Source organism: Oryx dammah, unplaced genomic scaffold, assembly GCF_014754425.2.
Source record: "Oryx dammah isolate SB20612 unplaced genomic scaffold, SCBI_Odam_1.1 HiC_scaffold_1, whole genome shotgun sequence".
Classification (NCBI taxonomy): Eukaryota; Metazoa; Chordata; class Mammalia; order Artiodactyla; family Bovidae; genus Oryx; species Oryx dammah.
In genome coordinates this window covers 41,209,028-41,231,579 of record NW_024070185.1, presented here as the reverse complement: position 1 = coordinate 41,231,579, position 22,552 = coordinate 41,209,028, and the positions used below count along the sequence as shown (strand labels likewise).

Below are 22,552 nucleotides of genomic sequence, written 5' to 3'. Positions count from 1 at the left end.
GAGTTGGTGATGCCACCCAGCCATCTCATCCTCTGTCGTTCCCTCTCCTCCTGCCCCCAATCCCTCCCAGCATCAGAGTCTTTTCCAATGAGTCAACTCTTTGCATGAGGTGGCCAAAGTACTGGAGTTTCAGCTTTAGCATCACTCCTTCCAAAGAACACCTAGGACTGATCTCCTTTAGAATGGATTGGTTGGATCTCCTTGGAGTCCAAGGGACTCTCAAGAGTCTTCTCCAACACCACAGTTCAAAAGCATCAATTCTTTGGCGCTCAGCTTTCCTCACAGTCCAACTCTCACAACCATACATGACTACTGGAAAATCACCATAGTTTGGCCCCAGGTAAATAACAGGGAGGGAACACAGCCCACCCTTGACAGAAAATTGAACTAAAGATTTATTGAGTATGGCTCCACCCATCAGTACAAGACCCAGTTTCCCCCTCAGTCACTCTCTCCCATCAGGAAGTTTCCATAAGCCTCTTATCCTTCTCCAACAGAGGGCAGACAGACTGAAAACCACAATCACAGAAAACTAACCTATTTGATCACATGGACCACAGCCTTATCTAACTCAGGGGAACTAAGAGCCAGGCCATGTAGGGCCACCCAAGACAGACAGATCGTGGTGGAGAGTTCTGAAAAAATGTGGTCCACTGGAGACAGGAATGGCAAACCCACTTCAGTATTCTTGCCTAGAGAACCCCATGAACAGTATACAAAGGCAAAAAGATAGGACACTGAAAGATGAACTCCCCAGGTCTGTGAAGTGAAGTCGCTCAGTCGTGTCCGACTCTTTGCGACCCCATAGACTGTAGCCTGTCAGGCTCCTCTGTCCATGGGATTTTCCAGGCAAGAGTGCTGGAGTGGATTGCCATTTCCTTCTCCATGGGATCTTCCCAACCCAGGAATTGAACCCGGGTCTCCCACATTGCAGGCAGATGCTTTACCATCTGAGCCACCAGGGAAGCCCAGGTCTGTAGGTGCCCAATATGCTTCTGGAGATCAGTGGTGAAATAACTCCAGAAAGAATGACGAGAAAGAGCCAAGGCAAAAACAACACCCAATTATAGATGTGACTAGTGATGGAAGTAAAGTCCAATGCTGTAAAGAGCAATATTGCATAGGAACCTAGAATGTTAGGTCCACAAATCAAGGAAAATTGAAAGTGGTCAAACAGGAGATGGCAAAAGTAAACATTGACATTTTATGAATCAGCGAACTAAGATGGACTGGAATGGGTTATTTTAACTCAGATGACCATTATATCTATTACTGTGGGCAAGAATCCCTTAGAAGAAATGGAGTAGCCATCATAGTCAACAAAAGAGTACAAAATGCAGTACTTGGATGCAGTCTCAAAAATGACAGAATGATCTCTGTTCATTTCCAAGGCAAACCATTCAATATCACAGTAATACAAGTCTATGCCCTGACCAGTAACACTGAAGAAGCTGAAGTTGAATGATTCTATGAAGACCTACGAGATCTTCTAGAAGTAACACCCAAAAAAGATATCCTTTTCATTATAGGGGACTGGAATGTAAAAATACCTGGAGTAACAGGCAAATTTGGCCTTGGAGTACAGAATGAAGCAGGGCAAAGATTAATAGAGTTTTGCCAAGAGAACACACTGGTCATAGCAAACACCCTCTTCCAACAACACAAGAGAAGACTCTACACTTGGACATCACCAGATGCTGATGTCCAAAATCAGATTGATTATATTCTTTGCACCCAAAGATGGAGAAGCTCTATACAGTCAGCAAAAACAAGACTGGGAGCTGACTGTGGCTCAGATCATGAATTCCTAATTGCCAAATTCAGACTTAAAATGAACAAAGGAGGGAAAACCACTAGATCATTCAAGTATGACCTAAATCAAATCCTTTAAAATTATACAGTGGAACATACAAATAGATTCAAGGGATTAGATCTCACAGAGTGCCTGAAGAACTATGGATGGAGGTTCGTGACATTGTACAAGGGGCAGAGATCAAGACCATCCCCAAGAAAAAGAAATGCAGAAAGGCAAAATGGTTGTCTGAGGAAGACTTACAAATAGCTGTGAAAAGAAGAGAAGCTAAAGGCAAAGGAGAAAACAAAAGATGTACTCTTTTGAATGCGGAGTTCCAAAGAATAGCAAGGAGAGATAAGAAAGCCTTCCTCAGTGATCAGTGCAAAGAAATAGAGGAAAACAATAGAATGGGAAAGACTAGAGATCTCTTCAAGAAAATTAGAGATACCTAGGGAACATTTCATGCAAAGATGGGCACAATAAAGGACAGAAATGGTATGGACCTAACAGAAGCAGAAGATATTAAGAAGAGGTGGCAAGAATACACAGAAGAACTGTACAAAAAAGATCTTCATGATCCAGATAATCATGATGGTGTGATTGCTCACCTAGAGCCAGAAATCCTGGAATGTGAAGTCAAGTGGGCCTTAGGAAGCATCACTATGAACAAAGCTAGTGGAGGTGATGGAATTCCAGTTGAGCTATTTCAAATCCTGAAAGATGATGCTGTGAAAGTGCTGCACTCAATACGCCAGGAAATTTGGAAAACTCAGCAGTGGCCACAGGACTGGAAAAGGTCAGTTTTCATTCCAATCCCACAGAAAGGCAATGCCAAAGAATGCTCAAACTACTGTACAGTTGCACTCATCTCACACGCTAGTAAAGTAATGCTCAAAATTCTCCAAGCCAGGCTTCAGCAATACGTGAACCGTGAACTTCCAGATGTTCAAGTTGGATTTAGAGAAGGCAAAGGAACCAGAGATCAAATTGCCAACATCTGCTGGATCATGGAAAAAGCAAGAGAGCTCCACAAAAACATCTACTTCTGGTTTATTGACTATGCCAAAGCCTTTACGTGGATCACAACAAACTGTGGAAAATTCTTCAAGAGATGAGAATACCAGACCACTTGACCTGCCTCTTGAGAAATCTGTATGTATTTCAGGAAGCAACAGTTGGAACTGGACATGGAACAACAGATTGGTTCCAAATAGGAAAAGGAGTACGTCAAGGCTGTATATCATCACCCTGCTTATTTAATTTATATGCAGAGTACATCATGAGAAACGCTGGGCTGGAGGAAGCACAAGCTGGAATCAAGATTACCAGGAGAAATATCAATAACCTCAGCTATGCAGATGACACCACCTTTATGGCAGAAAGCGAAGAAAAACTAAAGGGCCTCTTGATGTGAAAGAGGAGAGTGAAAAAGTTGGCTTAAAATTCAGCATTTAGAAAACGAAGATCATGACATCTGGTCCCATCACTTCATGGCAAATAGATGGGGAAACAATAGAAACAGTGACAGATTTTATTTTGGGGGGCTCCAAAATCACTGCAGATGGTGACTGCAGCCATGAAATTAAAAGATGCTTGCTCCTTGGAAGAAAAGTTATGACCAACCTAGACAGCATATTGGAGAAAGCAATGGCACCCCACTCCAGTACTCTTGCCTGGAAAATCCCATGGACAGAAGAGTCTGGTAGGTTGTAGTCCATGGGGTCGCTAAGAGCTGGACACGACTGAGTGACTTCGCTTTCACTTTTCACTTTCATGCATTGGAGAAGGAAATGGCAACCCACTCCAGTATTCTTGCCTGGAGAATCCCAAGGACAGGGGAGCCTGGTGGGCTGCCATCTATGGGGTCGCATAGAGTCAGACACAACTGAAGTGAAGCAGAAACATTACTTTGCCAACAAAGGTCCATCTAGTCAAGGCTGTGGTTTTACCAGTGGTCATGTATGGATGTGAGATTTGGATTATAAAGAAAGCTGAGCACCAAAGAATTGATGCTTTTGAACTGTGGTGTTGGGGAAGACTCCTGAAAGTCCCTTGGACTGCGAGGAAATCCAACCAGTCCATCCTAAAGGAGATCAGTCATGAATATTCATTGGAAGGACTGATGCTGAAGCTGAAACTCTAATACTTTGGTCACCTGATGTGAAGAGCTGACTCATTGGAAAAGACCCTGACGCTGGGAAAGACTGAAGATGGGAAGAGAAGGGGACGACAGAGGATGAGATGGTTGGATGGCATCACTGACTCAATAGACATGAGTTTGAGTAAACTCTGGGGGTTGGTGATGGACAGGGAGGCCTGGAGTGCTCCAGTCCATGCGGTCGTAAAGAGTCAGACACAACTCAGCAACTGTACTGACTGACTTGCAAAAAAAAAAGAATAAGAAACAGGAAAAACTTACAGTGTGCCTTCTTAAAGCATGAGACACAGAGCTCACCAAGGGACCACAAGGTAGACTTCAACTGGCCATGTTTAGTATTAATACCAATCTTTCTCTGTGTGAGATTTAGAACTCAACCAGGCTGGGACACTTGCTTAAGCTGAGTCAGGACACTGAGCTCTGCTTGAGCTCTGTCCAAACTGATGCAGAGAGGTTATTCTCCTGAAAGTCTGTCCACAGTCTCCTCCCAGGGAGAACGGATGTTGTATTTGTAGAGTACTTTGAAACTTCTCAGGAGAAAGACAGTGCACAATTTCAAGACACTCTTCTCATGCTATGTAAGACATAACCATCATTATTTGTTATTGTCTCATGTTCAGAAAACTGTTCCACTAGCCAGGCAAGTGCTATGGAATCACTATAAAAGGAAGAGAAGATCTTCCAGGAGTTCGTGATTTTCTATGGAGTGTTTTGCACAGTCTTTATGCTCAGTCAGCCTGCCCTTTCTCCCCTCATCTCTTTGTTCTTTGTGGGAATCTCTGACTAACAGAATAGGGGAGTGAAGGAAACTCAAGACAGAAACCTCAACAATGACTCATCGACCTTTCTGTCACTTATTCACAGATACCTTTCTGGACTTCACCGAAAGAACCTGATTAAAACACCTGTTCCTACATTTCAATTTCATTTCACAAACATGGCAACTGTTTACACAGTAATTTTTGTTTAGTATTTATATCAGGAAAGGAATAAGTTTTTATTGCAAAGAAGGATATGGGTGACATCGGGATGTTATGGTTAAGAAGGTGAAAGGCAAGGACTTCCCTGGAGGTCCAGCAGTTGACTCAGTGTTTCCCCTGCAGGGCGCATGGGTTTGACCCCTGGTCAGGGAACCAAGATACCACATGCCACCTGTGTAGCAAAAAAGCAGAAGAAAAAAATGATGAAAGGGAAGTATTAGAGTCAACAGAGCTCTTAGTCAGGTCTCATTTCCCAAGCTCCCTCATCCAGTGCTGGTATCCTTCCCAACTTCATCCCCAGCAGACCGCTGATCTGTGCTTCCAAGCGGCCTTCCGTTTTCTTCTTCCCAAAACAAATCCCAGGAACAAGGTCTGATTTGGGTCATTAACCATTACTCGTCCTTCAGTTTGGATCAGTAACCATGAACTTTTCTTCAACTCTAGAAGGAAACCTCTCCCAAAGGGTAAAGATTTTCTGTTCCCCTCACAAGTAAGAACTGTCCATCCAGTAAAACAATCAGCCCCCAGAAAATGATTATGGTAAACATACTTCCTGAGAGAATTCCATTTCTCTTGGGGTGGGGGAAATAATGCTTAAGATCTCAAAATGGAATTCCAGTTTCTACTAGAGCTTGTGTGTGTTCCCACCATGGTTTAGCAAAACAACCACGACCCTCACATTTTATCCTATGAGATGGTCAGTTGAAATCACTGTAGCTTAATATTCAAAAAGATACCTTCTCTGCCACACAACTTATTCAAAGGCTCCTTTAAGATTTCATGGAAGACCCAGCTCTTGCTTAAAGTGCCTGCCCAATTACAATGGATTCCCCTTAACTCTTTGATCTGTCTATTCATTTATTCCAGACTTCTGACTCTAGGAATCATTAAGTGGTCTTTCCTCTCTTAGATGGCAAACTCTGTCGTGCCTCATAATTGAGTGGGCACTCAATAAATGAATGCTGTAGTGCTCAGAGGAATAATACACTTCCTATTGGCAGCAAACCCAAGAGAAACTTCCTTAGAAGAAAGGACTGTCAATTACCACTTAACAAGCCTGAATTTTGGCTCCTGTAGAAAAGGCAAACAACACAATAGCAACTCACTCCCCAGTGGCAGCCACATCACTATCTGGTTGCTGCCCTCCAGTCACCTGGCATGCAAACTGGGCTCCAGAAGGTGCTCAGCAAGTCCTTGTTGGGAGGCTGATGCGTAAAGGCACAAGGCTGGAGATAATCCATAATCCATCACTGATAGGTAGATGCCAGCTGGGGTCCTAGCAGTCTGGCTGCACAGTGCTTCTGACCTCCATAGTCCTTGGCTCTCTTACAGCGGACAAATCTGGCTGAACGTGGGAGGCCAGGCCAGGGGCAGCACACACAGCATGAGGACAGGGAGGCTGTTCTGGAGTGCTGGCAGGGGATTTGCTTGCGTTTCCTCTGCAGCAGCCACCAGGACATCCCTGTCTCCCTCGCAGTGCATTCCCCTCAGACTTCCCCACCCAGCTTTCCCTCTGTCTCCCATGGGCAGGACACCAAGTGAGTTATAATTAGAATGCAAATCACTTGGGAAGCTTTAAAAATGCTCACGCCCAGGCCCTGTTTCCAGACACTGTTGTTGAATTGATCTCAAGTAGAACTCCAGGGTTGATATTCTTAAAAGTTCTCCAGGGGATTTTTAGTGTGCAGACAGGGTCCAGAACCACTGCCTTCCAATGTCCCAATCCTGGGCCTGCACCCTTAATCCCTTTGCTCTCTTTTACACAGGAGCTACTGATAACAACAGCAATAAATGTTATTACTATTAACAATGATGGCTAATAATTCCTGAGCATTTATTATATGCCAGGCACATTTCTGTTTTACTTGTATGAGTGCACTGAATTCTTATGAGTGTACTTGTTATCCCCATTTTTCAGGTGAAAAAAACTGGGGCACAGAGAGAGGTTAAATGACTTACCCAAAATTTCACAGCTAGTAAGTGCCTGAGCCGGGATTTGAATCCAGGAGGACTGGCTCCAGCATCTTCTCTCATGACTGTTAACCTACACTGGCTCCCTGCACCCATTCAATGCGCAAAGGCTTACAGGGACCACATAGGTGATCTCTAGATACTATACAGACATGGTCACCATCTCAAATAATCATATTTCTGAAGGCAAATATCTGATCTAATCATTTCTTAATCCAAAGCCCTAAATGGTTTGGGTTAGTATCCCTAACTGCTTATGGGATACAAATTCAAATGATACACAAATACCTTCTTCAATTGTGCCTGGCTACCCCTCTGGTATCTACTCCCACCTTAAGCCACCTCATCCTTCAAGAGTCCAGAATTACTTGTACCTCCTCCAAACCACCACAGAACCCTAAAAGTGGGCTTGAAAACCAAGGATTCCCTCCATACTCCAGATGCAGCCGTCAGCATTCAAACTCCTCACAAACATCTTTCTAAAACGATTTAGAGACACTGGGACAAAACCTTCTCAAAGAGCCAGGTTGCATACCCATTTAGAAACTCAGTCCTTCAAGAAATGCAAGCAGCAATATAATACAAATTTAAACTACGCACATAGCCAAGTAAAAAACATCAGATATATCAACTATCCACTTCCACAAAACCCCTAAAAGTTTGAAAATGGAATTAATCATGGTGAAACGGTACATACTTTACAACTCACTGATTAGTTGTAACTTGCAGGTTAAAATTCTTATGTTCTAATAAGCATCTCTACTTAACTAGCACAGTAGGGACCACATAGTGCCTGTTTTCCAAAACACTCCAACTGTAAGAGTGTTAAACTACAACCATACATTCTAAAACCTCTTGTAAATCGCACTGATGACAAATAAAAACAATCAAATCTGGGACCAAGATCACAGGAATTAATTATCACTGAAGAAATGGTCAAGTATATCATTCCTGAAATGAAAACCCAAGCAAAATAAAAACTTTTCAAAGTAAAGCGCACCTCAGTTCAGTTCAGTTCAGTTGCTCAGTCATGTCCAACTCTTTGCGACCCCATGAATCACAGCACGCCAGGCCTCCCTGTCCATCATCAACTTCCAGAGTCCACCCAAACCCATGTCCATTGAGTCGGTGATGCCATCCAACCATCTTATCCTCTGTCATCCCCTTCTCCTCCTGCCCTCAATCTTTCCCAGCATCAGGGTCTTTTCAAATGAGTCAGCTCTTTGCATCAGGTGGCCAAAATATTGGAGCTTCAGCTTCAACATCAGCCCTTCCAATGAATACCCAGGACCAATCTCCTTTAGGATGGACTAGCTGGATCTCCTTGCAGTCCAAGGGACTCTCAAGAGTCTTCTCCAACACCACAGTTCAAAAGCATCGATTCTTTGGTGCTCAGCTTTCTTTATAGTCCAACTCTCACATCCATACATGACCACTGGAAAAACCGCAGCCTTGACTAGATGGACCTTTGTTGACAAAGTAATGTCTCTGCTTCTTAATATGCTGTCTAGGTTGGTCCTAACTTTCCTTATAAGGAGGAAGCTATGAGCTCACAACACTGCCAGAATGCGGATGGCCTGAACTATCTATCTCAATTTGAATGCACTCTACTGTTGTTTGCTTTTTTCCTAGGTCTGTAAATCTACACAGTGCCCTCTGATCCTGCATTCACTGTCGCTATCAACTGGTCAAAACCCAGTTTTGTTTTTGTTGTTCAAAGAGAGAACATGTTTTTTGTGGGTCATCCAAGTTCCAAATAATGTTCCCCTACCCTGTTTGAGGCAAAAAATAATCTCATACATTTCAGAATCACCAGACTGTACCTACGTCTAGCCCAGGATGTCTCAACTGTGGCACCATTGACATCTTGGATCAGATAATTCTTTGTTGTGAGGGCTGTCCTGTGCACTGTAGGGTGAGCAGCAGCAGCCCTGGGCTCAGCCCCATAAACCACTACAGTAGTACCTCTCCTTGAGGCAGAACAACTTAAAAATGTTCACCGGGGGCAAAACTATTCCCAAGTGAGAACCACTGGCCTATCATCATACTCAATCCATTTTGGAGTTTCTCTCAAACCATAACTGTTTTTACCACATTTGGCCACATTTTTACTTTCAAAAATTCTTCAAAAACTATCTGCAAAAGTCTTTGACTTTGGAATGTAAAAAAAAAAAAAAGGTTCTTATGAGATTGTAACCCTCAATAAAGAGTCATTTGTGATTAACTGACATCGAGTGCTTTATTTCAGGCTGAGGTGGGGTGGGAGGTGACTTGGTCAGGATGTCCAAGAGAGCAGTTGTTTAAGATTAGTCCTTACTGACACCTGCATTCCTCTCCCAAAACCCATCAAGAGAGATGAACATGTTATTTCCACTGGAAATATGTCCACAGGCATAGTTTTGCCCAGTATGTACATCATATGCATGCTACTTCCTTCAAGAAGGCACCTCTATCAACTAGTTACTTGTTAACAACACAAAACTCAATCCAAACTGGCTTAGGCAACAAAAGGAATTTATGGGCTAAGGTAAGTGAAAGCCCTACAGAACGAAAGCTTTCAAGAGAATCACACCTGGGCTCCAGCTCCAGCTTGGGTGCTGTTCCCCTGATGCTCTCAGCTTCCTCTTCTCCATGAGTCAGTTGTTCTTCAAACTGGCTTCTTCACAGTGGCACAATGGCTACAGAAGTTCTGGTTTAATGTCCATTGCTTATAAGAGAGTGCCTTTCGATAGAGGAAACATGCCTTAACATACACCTTACCGTACCTTAACAAAGACAATACATAACAAACCTACAGCTAACATCATAGTCAATGGTGAAAAGTTGAAAGCATTTCCTCTAAGATCAAGAACAAGACAAGGATGTCCACTCTTGCCACTTTTATTCAACATAGTTTTGGAAGCCCCAGCCTCAGCAATCAGAGAAGAAAAAATATAAAAGTTATCCAAATTGGAAAAGAAGTAAAACTGTCACTGTTTGCAGATGACATGATACTATATATTGCTGCTGTTGTTGTTTAGTTGCCAAATCATGACCAACTTTTGGCAATGCCATGGATTGAGCATGCCAGGCCTCCCTGGCCTTTGCTGTCTTCCAGAGTAGCTCAAATTCATGTCCACTGAGTCAGTGATGCCATCTAACTATCTCATCCTCTGCTGCCCCCTTCTCCTTTTGCCTTCAGTCTTTCCCAGCATCAAGGTCTTTTCCAATGAGTCAGCTGTTTGCATCAGATGGCCAAAGTATTGGAGCTTCAGTTTTAGCATCAATCCTTCCAAAGAGTACTCAGGGTTAATTTCCTTTAGGATTGACTGGTTTGATCTCCTTGCAGTCCAAGGGACTCTCAAACATCATCTTCAGCTCCACAATTTTAAAGCATCAGTTCTTTGGCACTCAGCCTTCTTTATGGTCCAACTCTCACATCAAAATCTTAAAGATGCTTCTAGAAACCTACTGAAGTTCATCAATGAATTTGGTAAAGCTGCAGAATACAAAATTAACACACAGAACTCTGTCGCATTTCTATACACTAAAAATTAGGTATCAGAAAGAAAAATTAAGGAAAAACCCCATTTACTGTTGCATCAAAAAGAATAAAATGTCTAGGAATAAACCTACCTAAGGAAGCAAAAGATCAGTACTCTGAAAACAATAAGATGGTTATGAAAGAAATCGAAGATGACAAAAACAGATGGAAAGATACACCATGTTCTTAACTGAAAGAGTCAATAATGTCAAAATGACTATACTACCCAACGCAATCTACAGATTAAATGCAACCCCTATCAAGTTACCAATGGCATTTTTGCAGATCTAGAACAAAAAAAAAGAAAAAAATCTTAAAATTTGTATGAAAAACAGAAAAGAGCCCAAATATCCAAAGCAGTCTTAAGAAAGAAAAATGGAGGTGGAGGAATCAGGTTCACTGACTTCAGACTATACTACAAAGTTACAGTTATCAAAACAGTAAGGTACTGACACAAAAACAGAAATATAGATCAATGGAATAGGATAGAAAGCCCAGAAATAAACCCACACACCTATGGTCAATTTATCTACAACAATGAGGCAAAACTATACAACAATGGAGAAAAGACAGTCTCTTCAATAAATGGTGCTGGAAAAACTAGAAAGCTACATGTAAAAAATGAGATTAAAAATTCTTTAACACCATACACAAAAATAAACTCAAAATGGGTTAAAGACATTAATGTTAGATCGAATACTATAAAACTCCTAGAGGAAAACATAGGCAGGACACTCTGACATAAATCATAGCAACATTTTTTTGAGCCATTTCTAGAGTAATGGAAATAGAAACAAAAATAAACCAGTGGGACTTAATTACACACAGAAGCTTTGGTACAGCAAAGGAAACCATAAAAAAAAAATGAAAAGACAACCCACAGAATGGGAGAAAATATTTGCAAAGATGCAATCAACAAGGGATTAGTACCCTAAATTTACAAACAGTTCATGTGGCTGTGTCAAAAAAAACCAAATAACCCAATTAAAAAATGTGCAGAAGGCCTACAAACACATTTCTCCAAAGAAGACACATAGGTGGCCAAGAGGCACATGAAAAGATTCTCAATATCACTAATTATCAGACAAGTGCAAATCAAAACTACAGTGAAATATCTCTGCACACCAATAGAATGACCATCATCAAAAACTCTACAAACAGTAAGTACTGGAGAGTGTGTGGAGAAAAGGGAACCATCCTACACTGTTGGTGGGAATGTAAATTGGTACACCCAATATGGAACAGTGTAGAGGATCCTTAAAAAACTAACAATAGAGCTACCATGAGAAGGAAATGGTAACCCACTCCTTTATTCTTGCCTGGAGAATCCCAGGGACAGAGGAGCCTGGTGGGCTGCCATCTACGAGGTCACACAGACTTGGACACGACTGAAGCGACTTAGCAGCAGCAGCAGCAGAGCTACTGTATGACCCTGCAATCCTACTTCCTGGGCATATATCTGAAAAAGATTACATGCACCCTAGTGTTCATTACAGCAGTATTTACAATAGCTGAGACATGGAAGCAACTTAAATGTGCATCAACAAATAAATGGATGAAGAAAACATGGAACATGTATATCCAATGGAATATTACCCAGCCATTAAAAATGAAATACTTCCATTTGCAGCAACAGGGACAGACCTAGAGATTATCGTACTAAGTGAAATAAGTAGACAGAAAAAGACAAATATAATATGATATCACTTACACAGAGAATCTTTAAAAAATGATACAAATGAACTTATTTACAAGACAGAAACAGACTCACAGACTTAGAGAATGAACTTGTGGTTACTAGAGGGAAGGGTGAGGGGAATGGATAGATTGGGAGTTTAGGATTGACATGTACACATTGCTATATTTAGAATAGATAACCAACAAGAACCTACTGCACAGCACAAGGAACTCTGCTTAATATTCTGTAATAACCTAAATGGGAAAAGAATTTGAAAGAGAATAGATACATGTACATGAATAACTAAATCACTTTGCTATATACCTGAAACTAACACAACATTGATAATAAACTATGTTGTAATATAAAATAAAACTTAAAAATAACAGAAATAACAATATTGGGGAAAGGTTTAAGAAAATAAGTTGGTGAAAAGGAAAAAAAAAGAGTGCCTCTCTAATCAAGCAAAAATCCTAAGCTTCATTATAACTGGATTGCCTAGAGTAATGTGCTTAGGGCTGAAGCATCCAATCAGAGTGGCCAGAAGGCTAGAGGATGACTCCCTGAGGCCCTTGAATGGATAACAGTAGCTGAAGAGGGCTGAGAAGGCAATGGCAACCCACTCCAGTGTTCTTGCCTGGAGAATCCCAGGGACGGGGGAGCCTGGTGGGCTGCCGTCTATGGGGTCGCACAGAGTTGGACACAACTGAAGTGACTTAGCAGCAGCTGAAGAGGGCAGTTATGCTGATGGATTTAGAGTGATGGTTCTGACCAGTGCCATAGTACTAGGGAACTTGTTAGAAAGGCTAATGCTCTGGCTCTACCCCAGACAGGCTGAATCACAAATTCTGGGATGGAGCCTAGCAATTCATGTTTTAACCAGTCCTCCAGGTGACTCTCATGAAAGCTAAAATTTATAAGCCACGGGTTTAAAACCAGCAGATCCTACCTGGAAGCCTAAAGAGGGATGAGTCCCATTTAATTCACTGGCCTCCACACAGTTGGAAAATGGTGAGGTGGAGGTCTGCAAAGTTACCATCAGAATACTTTAGAAGGAGAATGCTCCACAAGGGACAGTTCATTTCTCTTCTTACTTCCTATGGTGAGGCTATGAAGTAGAAAACAGTAATCAGGGCTTCAGTCTAGCAAGAGGGCTTGAAGATGACTCCTGTATTTATTAGTTTCCAGTGTTTGAAGTAAAAGAAAAACCCAACACTAACCTTCCCATTGCCTGTGGGCCCTAACTCACCCTCCATGGGAAAATTGGTCAAATCTATACATGCAGGTATGAGAGAGGTAAAACTGCTTGGCAGTTAAGACTTGCATTGAAGAAGACACTCTCTAGGAAGGTTTCTTAATCATTGCTGATCCTGAGTCGCCTGGAGCAAAGGTTACACCTACAGCTTCTTGGGCTCCACGCTGGATCTATGGAGTCAGGGTCTCCAAGAGAGGGGCCTAATAATCCACACATTTAACACACATTGCCAGGGATTCTTATGGATTGATCACGGCTGGAAAATACTGTTCTAAAAGCTACATTCAGAGAACTGGGGGCAGGGGGGTGGGAATCGCATGAAAGAATTATGCAAGTATTTCTGACTGCAAGTAATAGCTTCTTGTCTTTTCTCAGTGTCTTCCCTTACTACCAGGACCTCTAACTGTTCTTCCTCTAGTCTTATTCTACACTGTTTCCCAAAGGAGTCACTCAACAGACCACTTCACACCAGAGTGAACTTTCTAAAACACAATGAATGCCCAGAATCTCATCACAATCTATCACGGTAGTGGTTTCCCTCCAGGGAGAAGGCTTATGAGATGGGGACATGCCTGGATAGAGGTCTGTTACTGTCAATATTCTATTTCTTGGAGGCAGTACTGGGCTCATGAATACTGGTCTTTGGTTTTGCAAAAGTAAAATCAACAAGTAAAAACAGGCATAACTGAACCAGTTATAATAATGTCAATACAATCTTGTGACCTGAGGATATAACTAAAAATGTTCTTAAAAGAAAAGAAATAGACATGTTAACAGTATCTCTGGGTACTGAAAGTATATTTTAAAAGTAGTTTTTCTCTGCAGTTTATAATTGCTCCACAGTAAATTGTATAACTTAAAAAAAATTTTTTTTAATGGGGGAAAAAAAATCCATCGCAAGTCCTCACCATGGCCTACAGAGTCAAGTCAAAAATATTGGCGTGAAAGGGGTTGGGCAGGGCATAAATAAATCAGGAGTGTGGAATGAATAGCTATGCACTGCTATATAAAAAAATAGATGTGCAAGGACCTACAATACAGCACAGAGAACTATATTTAATTAATATCTTATAACAACTTATAATGGCAAAGAATCTGAAGAAGAATATCCATGTATTCTCATGTATAACTGAATCACTTTGCTGCACACCTAAAGCTAAAGCAGCGTTACAAATCACCTATGTGTGGATGCTCAGTCACTCAGTTGTGTCCAACTCTTTGTGACCCCACGGACTGTAGCCCACCACACTCCTCTGTCCATAGGATTTCCTAGGCAAGAATACTGGATTGGGCTGCCATTTCCTTCTCCAAAATCAACTACACTTTAACTGAAAGAAAAAAAAAGATTTTGGGGGAACTACCCTGGTGGTCCAGTGGTTAAGACTCTGTGCTCCCAATGTAGAGATCAGGGTTCAATCCCTGGTCAGGGAACTAGATCCTACATGCCACATACTAAAGATTCCACACACCACAACTAAGACCCGGTACAGCCTACACAAACACATTTTTAAAAATAAAAGATACTTTTAATACAAAAAAAAAAGTGTTGGCATTACATACACATTTTCATAATCCAGTCTTTGCCTCTCTTCCTTAGCCTTACTTCCCTCTGTTAGCCGACTGGAACCCCAACATGGAACTATTCAGAAGCCCCTGAATTTCCTTCAGCACTCATGTTCTTTGCCTTTGTTCCCTCCATGCACCAGGGTCTTCCTTCACCCAGAGTATCACTCAAGCTAACAAGAGGTCATGCTGAGGTAAGAAAAGCTCACTAAATAAAGACAACAAAGGTTTACTTCTCACTCAGTGTCAGGAGGTAGCCAGTTTTTTCTCAAAAGACTCAGATGGTAAATATTTAACAATCTCTGTTGCATTTTCTTCTACATTTTTTTGTATAACTCTTTTTTAAAATATAAAAACCATCCTTATTCAAAGGTCATCCAAAAACAGGTCCCTGGCCATCTACTGACCTCTACTCTATATGACCATGGCAGAGACATGCAGACAGCAGAGAACTCGTCATTCTAGTCATTCAGAGACCAGGCTCACAGAGCAGCCACTTCTTGAGCACTTCTGGCCAGCATGCAGATCAAAAGAGAAGGTCTCATGCAAGTCCCATCAAATGCTCCAGGCCAGAAGTGGAGTCTTAAAACTTCTGCTCCCAAATAACTGGCCAAAATTGGTCTTTCAGCCCCACCTAACTCTATGGGAGCCAGAAAGTGCAGTCCTATCATGTGACCAGCAGTAAAGAGAACTGGAATTGTTTGGTAAAAATATGATCTCAGCTCAGAAACAAGTGCTCTGGAAAGCCTTTTCTGATTCCCTTCTATGCCAGTCATACTAGCTACTCTTTCCTTTTAACCTTACAACACCTTGAAGCCTAAGCATGTGCTATGCATAGGGTATTACAAGCATGGCAGTTTCTTTGCCTCCCCACCATATCCCGAGCTTCACCCAAGAAGCATCTCTGCATACCCACTGCCTAGCACAGTACCTGCTACCCAGGGATGCTCAGTGTGTGTTGCTTCAACATTTGTTGCTTCAACAAATGAATGAATGTGGTGGATTGTGGGAATGGGGTTGCCTGAGCATTTGCCTGAAGGCTCTGAATCCAGCAGCATTAACCTCCTTGAGCCTATCTAGCTCAACTCTACCTGTCTCCACTCATGATAAATTCATTGGTTACTTTCTATGTTCATCAAATTCACTCTTCCTTCCAGTAATTAGCACTTTGCAGAGAGCTGGCCCTTGAGGCCACAGAGCACTCTGACTTTATGTGAGCTGGTTTTGTGTTCTGTTTGTAGGTCAGAAGGCAGGCACAGAGAGGTACTGAGATTTGCTGAAGTGACACAGCCAGTGAAAGTTATGCTTCCTTTGGATTCAACAAGAGAGCTGCAGGATTGCACATAGAGCTGCAGCTAAGTTCACCAACAGTTTGTTTATATCCTTTGGAGATATAGAAAGTATAATGTGTTTGTCAAAGGTAAATCTTATTATACCATAAAAGTGTTCATCTTATAGTATATATATTTAGCTCTGAGTATTAATAAAATATTAAAAGCTGCATAACTATGTTAACGTACCTTTTCATATTTCTTCCATGCATCCCCTCTACCACCTTTTCTCTCCTGTCAGTGACATAGCTCACTATCACATGGTCTTTCAGAACCCTGAGATCATTGAAATTGCCACACGCCTCTTTTACCATCATCCCTTAATGCCTTGCATGCATCTTTACTACTAATGGCATAAAGCAGAGTTCAGCTCAATTTCACAGGCAACACAAGTGTGGCTGCTGCAGTTTGTATCAAATGTATAACCAAGGGTGAGCAAAATAGAGTTCAAAATGAACTGTGTGTAAGTCTCTTCTAATACATAGAGTTAAACCCCTTCATGCTGACCAGTCACAATCTGGGTATCCTCTAGTCCCAGCAAAGTGTACTCTGACCTGGAATTTTCCTCTCCATCTCCAGGATACAGTAAGTTTCTAATAAACATCTCATCTAATGTTAACCTTGACAAATGCCCTGGAACACCAAGACAAGAGGATTGCAGCTAGGCAGGACCCCTCTACTTCTCATATCATCAATAGAATAGTCAGAGCTGGTCCTATTGAAATGGGCAGAGTTTGAGTCACTGGAGATCAAAACTTTTTAAAATGTATATAAACTCAGGGCTTTCCTGGTGGTCCAGAGGTAAAGAATCCACCTGCCAATGCAGAAGACACCAGTTGAATCCCTGGTCTGGGAAGATTCCACTTGGTCGGGGCAGGGCGGGGTGGGGGACAACTAAACTGGTGTGCCACAACTACTGACGCCTGTGTGCCGTAGAGTCTGTGCTCCACAACAGAAGGCAGCGCAACGAGAAGCACATGACCACAACTAGAGAAGAAACCACTGTGCAGCAAAGACGACCCAGCACAGCCCCAAATAAATTTGAATATATATATATATGTATGTATGTATACATGTACACACACACACACACTCACACATATATGTATGTATACATACCCTTTATTTAAGAAGGTGAAATAGCTCCGTGTGTCCTCCCGGTCTGGTTAGATAGGGACAAGCAGGGGAAACTGAGTAAGAAAACCAAAGTACACAAAAAAAGCCAGTATTGCCAGACACAAAACAGGATTCAATCCTTTACAGAAGTCTTGCCTTTGCTTCCTTTTTTCTTTCCGTAAGCCTTGTAATTGAATGTTGCAAACTATATCAAGAGGAATAAACCTACGGGTTTCCCCTCCCCCAAACAAGAAAAGGTTAAGCGTTTAATTACAGGCCCTCCAACTATCATTTGTGCAATTAGCAATTAACTATAGTCGTTGATGGGAGAATGGAGAGCTGTACTGGCGTGCAGCTCTCCTCCTCATCCCAGGCTGGGTTATTTTAGTCCCACTCTATTACAGAGGACAAACCACAACCACAAGCACTCTCCTTACACACACGCTCCCACTTAAAGACACATTGAATTTTTTTTTTCCAAGCAAAAAATGGCATCTCAGCGTTCAACTGAGACAAGCAGCCCCAACCCCACATCAGAGTAACCCAAACGTTTAGATCCACTCCTCTTCATCACTTTGAAATGGAGAGGAGACCCAAGAAGAAGCTACCTACCAGCCTCCTAATACCAGCCTCTCTTTGGGGAACAGGAGAGGGTGGTATAGAGAGATGCTTGTTGCCCCTGGAAGCTGCAAGTCCCCTTCCCCGGACTGTAAGCCCCGTTAGTGAGAAGGCGGTGCAACAGCCTCAGTAGTTGCATCAGTGCTAACTGCTGCTGCTGCATTTACTGTTGGCGGCTGCCGGGAAGGTACAGTAACGACTGTAGGGAGCGCACAGCTGCGGCGGCAGGTTCCCTGGATCAGGAAATTAGGGCAGGCACCGGGGATTGGAGGCGAGGGCGGTGCGCGAGCCAACCAGCGGCCGCCCCGGGCCCCCGTGAGCTCCCGGCGGACGCGCGGAGCAGCCGGGCCCCGGGAGCAGTCCGGGTGGCAGCGGCGGCCACGGCCACGGCCACTTACGCTCACACCCGCACGCAAACTCACACACACCCTCGGCGCAGGCACCTGCCGGCCGGGAGGTTATAAGAGGAGCGCGTCGAGGGGTAGGAGGGCTGAAGCCGCCGCGCCCGCCCCCCGCTCCCGCTGACCACTCCCCCTCCTGCCCCCTCCTCGCTCCTCACCCCGCGCTCCAGCCGCCGCCAGTGTGGGTTCTCCGCGACCCTCTCCGTTCTCTTCTGTCTTCTCCGCTCTCGGCTCCCCACCCCCTCCCCCTTTCTCCCCTCCTCTTCCCTCGGCTCTTCTGCAGCGCCTGCATTATTTTCTGCCCGCGGGCTCGGCTCGCACTGCCGCTGCAGCCCGGGGAGGTGGGTAGGCGGGTGGGTTAGCTGGTGAGGGGGGGCGGAGATCGTGCAAGTTGTAGAGGAGGGGGTGCCCTCTTCTTCCCTGCTCCCTTTCCCCCCCTTTCGAACTCCTTCCCCTCCTCCCCCTTCCCCTCCTCCCTCCCTGCCCCCACCTCCTTCCTCCTTTCCGAAGGGCTGGTAACTTGTTGTGCGGAGCGGGCGGCGGCGGCGGCGGCGGCACCATCCAGGCGGGCACCATGGGCACGTCCGCGCGCTGGGCGCTCTGGCTGCTGCTCGCGCTGTGCTGGGCGCCCCGGGAGAGCGGCGCCACCGGAGCCGGTGAGTGAGGACGCGCCCCTCAGCGGGCTGCCGGGACCCAGCCGGGGCGCCAGGGGGCCCCAAGGCGCGGGTCTCCTTTTGCCCACCTCCCCCCCACCCCCTCCTAGGAGGCGCCTCTCCGCTCTTGTCGCCTCTCTCTCCCTCCCCACCCTGGTGGCGCCTCTGAGCTGTCAGCACCGCGGCTCTTTGGTGCCGGGCTGGTCGGGGTGGGGGGGCGGACAGTGGGGTTTGGGGTGTCCTAACGCCTTTCCCGAACTAGTCTTCATTCCCTTCCGCTCCTTCTGCTCAAGCCTCTGCTCTGTCTCGTTTTTCACTCTGCTGGGCCGGGGATGGGTGATGTGGGCTTCTAAGCCATTGAACAATGGTTGTATCTCCTCTGCCAGGCGGAGTGTTAGGAAGGAGGCAGAGGGCCGGGTGGGCCGAGACGTGCTCTGCAGCCCCGGGAACGGTCCTCCGACTTCCAGGGAGGTTGGGAGTGGGCGGCGGATGAGGGAGGGCGCCTCTGGGGATGCGGGGCGCCGGGTGCCGACCCGCGCTGGAGTCCCCAGCGGCGGTGAGGGGGCGTACGTTCGGTGGGCTGCGGCCGAGAGTCTCCGGCGAGCGGCGAGAAGTGCACAGCTTGCGCACCCGGACTGCGACTCCCCGGGCAACCCGGCCGCCTCTGGAGTGAGGGTTAGAGGACGAGTGAGGCTTGACATAGGACTCCCCTCTAGAGATTTTTCCCCTCTTCCCCTTTCCACTCTTCGGGCCGCGATCGTAAACCTCTTGGGTCTCCAGGAGAGCTGAACGGGGGAGGGGAGTGAAACGGAGACTTAATCAGGTTAGTTTGCTGAGCCTCGTTCCCGGTGAGATTTCCTCGAGAGGAATCGAGTCCTAATCTGGTGACTGTAATTAGTCCTCATTCTAAACAATAGATCAGAGGGAGTAGCGCGGGAGCTGGGAGAGCTGGTGTACGACTGTGGTTTGAAGGGGGTGGGGGTACTGCTCTCGGGTCCCCAGGGTCTACCTCACTGGGCCTGGAGCCCTGTCCTCAACCACGCTCCCACTTGGGGCCGCGCAACTTTCCCAGGCAGGCGACAGCAAGCCCTTCTGAGAGGATTCGGTGAAAATCCTGGCGGGTCCCCGAAGTGATCTCGGCCTGACACCAACGGGCTGGCTCGCCAGCTCTGGGGCGTCGGGACGGAAAACGGCCCGCGCCCTAAGTACCCACTCCAGAGTCCCTAGCTCCTGTCGCCCGGTGGCTGGGGAGGCCTGCCAGCCTGCAGTCACGAGTCTCCTAAAGTGAGAGCGAACTTTAAAGTGTGTGGTCAAGCAGCCCCTCAAGCAGTACTTGGGGCGGGGGTTGGAGGAGGGTGGGTAGGCTGAGTCTCCAAATGCCCCCCTGCCCTTAGGTTCTGACTGTCCCGAGCGTGAGAAGCTGGGACGGGCTTTTCTGCACTCTGCGATTGGCTGGCAGCCCGATCACGTTTAGATTGGTCACGTGACTCCACGGACTGGTAATTTAGCAGCTTGAGAAATGTTATCTTTAAGGGAACGTGAAAAATGGACAAGTTTCAATGGACTGCCCTCTCAAACTCTTTCCCTTGCCTGGACTCCTTGAAAAAGGCATGTGTGTAGTGAAGATGGCCTCTGATGTGTAACCAGACGGAGCTTGGAAAAGCACTGCTTATGAAAGTTTTCAGACTCTAACATTAATCATTAATGGATGAGCAATACTAACTTACTAAATGATTTCTCAGAGTAGTGCCATGACTTGCATTACACCTTTCATATCCTTTCAAAAGATTAAGATACACCAGAATCTACTGATGGTGCTCCAGGAAGGTGGGGGAGATGATTCATTTTTGCTGTATGTTCTGTTCATATTCTTTTAAGATACAATAAGTTTTCATTGGAGTTTAACTTTATCTTACAGAATGCTAGGAATTCACCTAAATTGTCAAAGTAAGTTAGTTGAAGCCATATATTCACCTTGTATCAGGTAGGTGAGCATCCCTTTTGCTCCCCTAGGTCACGTGTGAATTACGTGACAAGCCATGAACAGTGGAGAATAGAAGCCCATGCAAAACTTAAATTCTTCAAAGGAAAGGAGACACATCTTTTGTGAACTGGAGGAAATTTAGGGTTGGCTGAGGTAGATATTGACCTGAACTAACCCAGATTGGCTCCTGTCTGAAGTTCAAAGCCCCAAGGCAAGTGGGCTGACTTTTTGACCCTGGTCTTATACAATCTGCCCCAAACATACTCATGATGCTGGTTTAAAATACTCTAGGACAGGGGAGGTGTGCTCAAAGACTTTGGCAAAAAAACTTAAGTTAGGCTAAATAATGGAGTATTCCTGATATGGGGAAAAAACCAACCAACCAACCAACCCTGGGAGCTGTAGGACATTTTTCTACAGCTTAGATAATCAAGATTAGGGTCTGGAGTACCATATATTCATTAAGGCCAGTGCCTAGGAGAACCAAGATTTCGTGAGAGCTATTCAGATATGGCTAGCTACCAACAAAAGAGTAGACAGAACTTCTGTTGTGGGGAGTGGGTTGGTGAAATTGGTAGTGCCTGAAAAGATAGGAGAACAGAGGGCTGGGGGAAAATAAATCTGACTTACCCAGATAGCACCAAGAGAAGATGTGACGATGACCACAGTCCTCAGCTAGATTAGAGTAAGCATGTGAGCAGGGACTCTTTGAAGGAGTGTCATCAGTCAAGCTTTCCTTGGCAGTGACAGCTACCAGCGGTCTGGAGCAGCATTGAACCCCACATCATCCCACTGCCCACTTCACGTGACATCTAGCTATGTACCTGCCTACCTGCCCCGAGTCATTCTGATTCTTTGCTCAAACTGTTTGAGTCCCTAGGTTCCTAAAGCGTGTATATAAAAGGCCAAGTTCAGTACAGCTGCCAAATATCAGGACATCAGTATAACCATCCTGCATATTTTAATTATAGCCACCTACATGCTCAAAAGAAGTGCTTCTGCCTTTTTAAAAATCAGATAACCATAAACTCCATTTCACTTGAGTACTTTTGTTACAATTCTAGAAGAGGTGAAAAATAGTCACAAGCCCCTTCTGTTCCAGGAGGAGTGTCAAACTCATCAAGAGCAAGAACTCTTAGAGCAGAACACGGCCATAAGATTAAGGGAACACATAGCCCTCCAGCTGTATAGCTTCAGGTTTTGATCTTGACACCAGAAGACGTGGAGCACAGCCTAGAAATAATGGAGATTAACTATTTAGACCATTTTCTAGTGCTTACAGAATGTGGATAAAGTCGTCCCTCTCAGTAGAGGGAATAATGATCAAATTTAGGCAGTCACCTGTACAATTTCAAGTCATAATTAAATTTACTTTGGATACTGACCTTTCTTTGGAAAACCACCTTCACATACTAGCCTGTGCAAATTAAATCCCTTAAAGGACTATGAGAAGGACCATAAGCTTATGATCAAACTTCCTGCCTTAGAAACATTTCTCAGCATGGGCTAATACAGCTGCTGTCCAA

The 22,552-nt window shown here is 44.6% G+C and overlaps 1 protein-coding gene and 1 long non-coding RNA gene across 5 annotated transcripts in view; one reads left to right on the top strand and one right to left on the bottom strand.

Annotated features, from left to right (window-relative positions):
- The window catches only part of LOC120867297, a 157,423-nt gene extending 138,804 nt beyond the window's left edge, over window positions 1-18,619 (bottom strand). For all 3 annotated transcript variants that reach the window (XR_005721856.1, XR_005721863.1, XR_005721866.1), the window contains exon 1: window positions 18,548-18,619. This is a non-coding gene — a long non-coding RNA (uncharacterized LOC120867297). The remainder of the gene's footprint in view (window positions 1-18,547) is intronic.
- Window positions 15,704-22,552, top strand: part of VLDLR (very low density lipoprotein receptor) — a 38,543-nt gene continuing 31,694 nt past the window's right edge. The window contains exon 1 of one of the 2 annotated variants that reach the window (XM_040245454.1): window positions 15,704-19,045. In XM_040245454.1, the coding sequence (XP_040101388.1) occupies window positions 18,964-19,045 (82 nt within the window). In that variant the 5' untranslated portion in view covers window positions 15,704-18,963. The remainder of the gene's footprint in view (window positions 19,046-22,552) is intronic. The other variant, XM_040245540.1, reaches the window with a different exon arrangement.